At 30.2% G+C, this 6,353-nt stretch overlaps 1 protein-coding gene across 1 annotated transcript; it reads right to left on the minus strand.

The window, feature by feature from the left end:
- Positions 1–1,361: 1,361 nt before the first annotated feature.
- Positions 1,362–3,516, minus strand: LOC132918890 (probable serine/threonine-protein kinase DDB_G0282963). The gene is made up of 2 exons (XM_060980234.1): positions 3,278–3,516; positions 1,362–1,842 (listed from the first exon to the last, which is right to left on the minus strand). Exons 1-2 carry the CDS (start codon positions 3,514–3,516, stop codon positions 1,362–1,364), a joined length of 720 nt encoding a protein of 239 aa, XP_060836217.1.
- Between the last annotated feature and the right edge of the window lie 2,837 nt (positions 3,517–6,353).

A 6,353-nucleotide genomic window follows, 5' to 3' on the forward strand; every position in this document is an offset into this window, starting at 1 on the left:
ATTAATAAGTATTTAAAATTTGAGTGGATTATAATAGAATTTTCGTAATCAACACTTCAAATACTATTACTTATAAATATAATAAACTAATCGTTAAAAATACTATTTTTATGTATTCAAAATCTGAGAAAAATATTCTGCTTAGGAATATTAAATGGAAAAATGTATAATGATGTTCATAAAAGAAAATTTATTGGTATGACTTTAATCTGAAATTATCTAAAAAGAATATAGGTATTTTCAAAATTGTTAATACTTTTCAATAATATGTGTGTTGCCTTATTTCAATAATCACCTTGTAGCTTGTAGTACCTATAATAAACTATTTGAGTTATCATCGTATTATAGAATTCGAAAGCGCTTCATCAGTCTATGTATATAGATGTGAACTTAATAATCTTGTTCGCGGTAGTATCGTAACCGTTCAAAAAAGCGAAAGTAATCGCATAATCTGGAGCATTTATCATTTACAGCAAATAAATGCAAATTACGAAATGTATCAGTGATAATATGCGTACTTGATTTTACGATCATGAAATAGTTCATTTGAATATTTAGTATAGACAATAATAATAATGATAATAAAATAAATGTGTAATAAATTCTCATCATACTGTACGATAGCTGTATAGTTGGAGGAAACAAAACGATAGAAATATTTTGTTGGTGAGCATCTATAAAAAAAAATAAAGTATACAAAGATAATAATATGCTTAAAGAAATTTTTAAATGTTGTTTTATTTCAAATAGAAATTATGTAAAAAAAATATTTTCAAAAACGATATGTTTTGAAAGAATAAGTGTTGTTCGAAAAAAGAATCACCTGTATTACTTAATAATTATTAATAGCTATCAAATGTTTGGTATTTAATATTTATAAAAGATAATAAAAATATTAAAAATATTAAAATGTTATTCATAATGCATTATTATCTCTTTTGCTATTATATGTAAATAATTATTTATTTATTTACTTATACGAAAAAACTCTATTTATAATTAAGATAATAATTTTAAAGGTAGTTGTCAATGTAACATAAAACAAAAGATAATATAAATAAAAAGGTAGGTACTTAAAAATGTGTGTATTTTAAATGTTTATATTAAAATTAGACTTATTGTTGTTTTTTGTTTTTACTTAAATGCGATTATTACTTTCATTATTTTAGTTTTCTTTCTTATTATTTCGTGAATATTACTTCGTAGCTATCATTACTTTCGCTATTTTGGTCTTTTTCCACATTATGCTGCAGATGCTGCGTTATTAAAATATGCATGGTATACTGGCGGTATACATATTATATTATAATTAATAAAATATAATATATTATACATATTTTATAATAAAATTGCACATTATTTTATCGGCTGTCGCGACTGTTTCTGAACTTCCGGTTCAACTTCCGTATCCACGACAATTGCCTTTTGGACGTCCGACGGCAGTGTGCCTCGTCCGCATTCGCGTTGTTTTTATTGTCATCATCGTTGTCGTCGTCGTCTTCGTCTGTTTCGCGGTCGGTGGCCGTACAAGACCAGCAACGCGACGCACCCCCGAGATATGAGGACGACCAAGAACGTCGGTTCGACGTTGCCCCACCGATTGAATTGGTCGACGTCATGGTATCCGTTTCGGCGGCGTCCTGCTCGTTACCGCTGTTACTGTGGTCGTGGTGATGGTGATGGTATTCGTCCGCTGAAAAATCGCCCCTGCGGTCTGCGCACATGGACATGATTTCCTTCATTCTGTGTGATCTATTGAAGCCGTTGCACGTCATAAGCCCGCGACACAACTCCGATGTCGACTTTACCGAATGCAGTGCTGATACGATTTGTGCCCTCTCCCTGCAATATAATAATAAATTATTATTAAAATATCACACACAACCAATGTCAAGGGCTATATTTTAGTCCCGGTTATGAGGCCAATTTGTTATTTGCACTATATAAAAATAAGAAAACTTCAACTGCTCTTTTTTTTTTTTTGTAAAATGACTTTATAAAATTATTATACTATTCGAAGAAATTTATTTTCGTTTTAAAATCCTTTACATCATGTTTTTCGAAATCAAGTAAATTTTTACTTATATTATAATATAAGTAATATTGAAAAAATAAAAACGATATTGCACGATCCAAGACCCCCTCTTTTATGGTGTGTACTGTGTGTATGATTTTTATATTAAAATAGTTAGCTTCCGTGGTTTTTTCCACGCGAAAATATATGCAAGAGCCAAAAGGATATATATTACTATAAAATAGTTGTTATTCTATTTATCGTATAATATATGTTTTTCCTATCTTATCCTATATTATCTTATCTCATTTTATATTTCTCAACCGCGGCTAAGTACTGCTGTCTACGTACTTGAAAGCCATCAGGCTAATAACCTTCAACAATTGGTGTTGTAAGAAGGGCATATTTGAAGGATATTCAAACTAATTTGACATAATAGAAGTGTAATATATGCTTATATTGTACACATAAAAATAAACTAATAGGGGATGATTCACGCGTCTGTAGTCTGTAAAAAACGCGTTGAGAGAACGTTTTACTATTATTATGAACTGGGAATGGCCTTGTGTTAGTTTTAATTTAAATGATCAGAAGGATTAGGCGTGTTAAGGAATATAATATCTTTAATCTTTTGTTGTATTAAAATAACAAATGACGAAACATGATATTTTGTACGATGTGACGGTTGACGAATGAATTAAAACATGTTGAGGATTCATTAACGATGTAATAAGAGAAGTCATATATTATTAAAATAATATTAATGCATTATTTAGAGAATACATAATATGATTTCAATAAAAGGGGCGAGAACTTATTCGAATTTTATTCCAATTTCGATTAACAATGTGGTCAGAGCAAGTTTTCAGCACCACAGGAATTTAATAAAATATTGTTTTTATTCTCATCAACATTTCTATAACTATAATTACATAATATCCCTTATAAATCTCACATATACAACCCTAAATATCAAATGCATATTGTCTCACGGCAATAATTTACCTATGATAAAATATTATTTTTACATGTTTAAAAAAAAAAAAAAAGTATTACCATTTTGGTAATAATTCAAAGTCACCTACAAACGAGCCTTCCTTTCTCAAAACTGTAGTTTGAAAAATGTCTATCTTTACCTAATTATTATATGGTAACATGACATTAAATTATTATATTACTCTAATATAATATTATATACTATGTATATAATATATATATGTAATATGTATGTTATCAGCTCTCATACGCGCACGCCATGCGTACTTGTGTATGGGAGAGTTCGTTCTGGACGAGTTCCACGTGTAATAATTGTTTATGGCAACGGCGCCGTCAGAGTTTGAAGATTGCGGACTGTTATCATTGTCGTCGTCGTTACCTGCAGGGTAGTCCGTGATCAGGTCTCGTCTAGTGACCACACGATGATCGGGACGCCCGTCGTTGAATAACCTAAGTAAGTTCGACGTCGAGTCTTTGCAGTGAGCCGTGTCCTTTGACGATGACATGTAGAGCGAGTATAATATTATAATATATAGTTACGCGAGTTATATACCTGTTAGTGTATATAAATTTTTTTGTCATTAATATATTTCAATGCATTAAAACCAGTAGCATAAGATACTTATAGTGGAAAGGGGGAGGATATAGGATTGATCATCCTTTTTAATTTTTAACATTTCAAAAAATATTTTTCTCATTTTTATAAAGCAGTAAAATTACGAGTCTGCATAAGTAGTTGGTGATATTTTATTGTCTAATATTAAATGGCAATAGTAAAAGGTCCAAATGGTTAAGTCTGAGAATACCCTAAATACGTAAATGATTACTTACAACAACAGCTGCAGCAGCAGTGGAATATATTTTAAGGATTAACGACTTCAATTCGTGAACCCACTTTCAAATACGCCACTGCTACTGCGGGACACAGTATATTATGATATTAAGTAACGAACATTAGATACTATTATTAACTCACTGCGATTTACTTGGCCCGTTCAGAATGTTATTATAATAATTTATTGTTGATTCGTATAGAACTCGAAAATTTATAGATTTTAAAGTGTGCCGTCGTGTAAATTGTCATTTGATTAGATTTTTTTCCATTCCGTTTCGTCATTATGGTAACGCGCAACTATACAATTTATTATAATCAGATCGCGCTGAAACCATATGTTATATAATATGTTTCACGGTCTTTGTTACCAAATATAATACATGGATATAAAATAGATGTAATGATATCCCGCCATTGTAATAAGCCAACTTAAATGTTAAATATAATAATGGATAAATAATTAATAATGACCAGATTGTCAAATGCAGAAAACTGGGATCCCTGATATGAATGTTCATCTGCACTGGTAAAAGGGATGAGCCGTATCGTACAATCACGTATTAAGAAATCGACGGGTATTCGTAACGGTAAAGCGTAAAATGTGTGACTATTTCTTATACAATAACAGCAAAGAGAAGGCCGAAGGGATAGCAAAGAAGGGTTTCGTCGCTAAAGAGAAAGTTCTTAGAAATGCAAAAACCTTTGACATAGCCGCTGCCGCTCTCTGGTCGGAATGTCGTTCTTTTCGACAGTAAATGCGCACCAGCCACCTCAACAACAACAATCAATCTCGAATACCGAGCACAATGCACAACGTCAGGTTTCGGGCCTTTGTTCAAGCCATTATGAGAAATTTTTTTATTTGCCTTGTGTACATTGAATGCATATTTGATGCCACCTATAGGTTGAATCATAGTACACCATTGTCAACACATAGTTACGAATTTACGATCAACGTAACATTTTACATATATATATATATATATATATTACATACAATTTATTGTGCTGTGTATTTGATCAATTCTCGAATACATAACTTCGAGAGCCTTCTGAACAACTGGAGGAAGGCAATAGCGTGATTTTAATATGTATACTTGATATCAACGCTAACATTCTCCATCATTATTCACTAGTGATGAGTGTAGGGATTCATCAGGATTTAAAGAAATTATTTGTATAAACTTTAAACATTTCATTTTTATGTCATATTGAAAAGAGCCCTTCAATAAAAGTTGAATTATTGAAAACTGATCAAGTGCTTTATATAAAAAAATTGTATTATCTAAATATATTTTATTATACCGTCCGTAATTTTATAAAAATGCACATTACGATTTCCTAGTTTGTAGTTGTATAATACTAATTCGAACGGCACATAAATAGATTAGATTTCTCCATATCTGCCACAGTGTGCAGTTAACATATTTTACGGCAAAATATAAGACAACGACGATAATAAAACATGTACTATAATAATAATAATACGCGTTTTCGGTATGAATTCAATTAATATAGTACGCTATAATAGTATACGGTATATAAAATTCGCTTTGTTATAAAATGAGTTTCGGTTCCACTCTTCCCTCTGTTACCATCGATCACCATCCCCATTTTATCATAAAATATATTTTTCTACGGATTCCGCAGCAGCCGTGGTATAATAATGTCGTGTATTCGAGTAAAACCATTGGGGGCCGTCTATCGTTCGAGACTTCGGTCATTCATGATCTCCGATTAACGCGATAAATATCAAATTGTGGAGTTTACGACACACAAAAGTCGTGTACAATTATTTCGGATTTTTTATTATTATTCTTCTTATTATTATTATACTCGTTTCATACAGTTTTTACATGAAAAAAAAAGAAAATCGATAATGTATAAGTCATAAACTCATAACGTCATTATCTTGTTCTCCACTGATTGAACTTATTTCTGTCTACATATCCCAATATACTACCGAATAAATTAGCGTAATTCTTCAACGTAAAACACTCATTAATTAAAAAACAATTAATGTTTTTCAAAATTTTTTTTTATATGATTTTAAGTTATTCAAAAACAATCAAATAGCTAACTTAATACTTATACTATGAATGTATTTAATGGAATTGTGTAAAATATAATTATGTTACCGTGCCACATTTTGTTCCACTTCTTCATTCGTCCAGACTAAATACGTTTTATAACAAAAAAATGTAGCATTTGTTCAAAATTTGATTTTTATAAATCGAATACTCCGAATAATATGTACTTAAAAATATGAAATAAAAAAATAAAAATGTGTATTATCATTCATAAGAGTAAAAAACGTAAAAAAAAATAATTTTTGTCGACTTAAGTAAACCTTTCTAAAAATGTTTGTGTAACGATTTAAAGTTATAATAAGTTATAGGTATATGGTATAAAATAAATAAACGATTTTTCCAATTTTTTGAAACCATTTGAATAAATGGTATTATCGATGAATTTCGATCATTCGGATCGATAGTAAGTCATCCCTTG

The sequence above is a fragment of the Rhopalosiphum padi genome, chromosome 2 (assembly GCF_020882245.1).
Source record: "Rhopalosiphum padi isolate XX-2018 chromosome 2, ASM2088224v1, whole genome shotgun sequence".
In the NCBI taxonomy this organism is placed as follows: domain Eukaryota; kingdom Metazoa; phylum Arthropoda; class Insecta; order Hemiptera; family Aphididae; genus Rhopalosiphum; species Rhopalosiphum padi.

Bases quoted from the DNA above. Each gene is read 5' to 3' on its own strand.
- LOC132918890 (XM_060980234.1), bottom strand. From the start codon at position 3,516: ATGTCATCGTCAAAGGACACGGCTCACTGCAAAGACTCGACGTCGAAC. The intron at 1,843-3,277 runs GTACGCATGGCG...ATTATATTGCAG, and splicing joins ACGAACTCTCCCATACACAA to GGAGAGGGCACAAATCGTAT.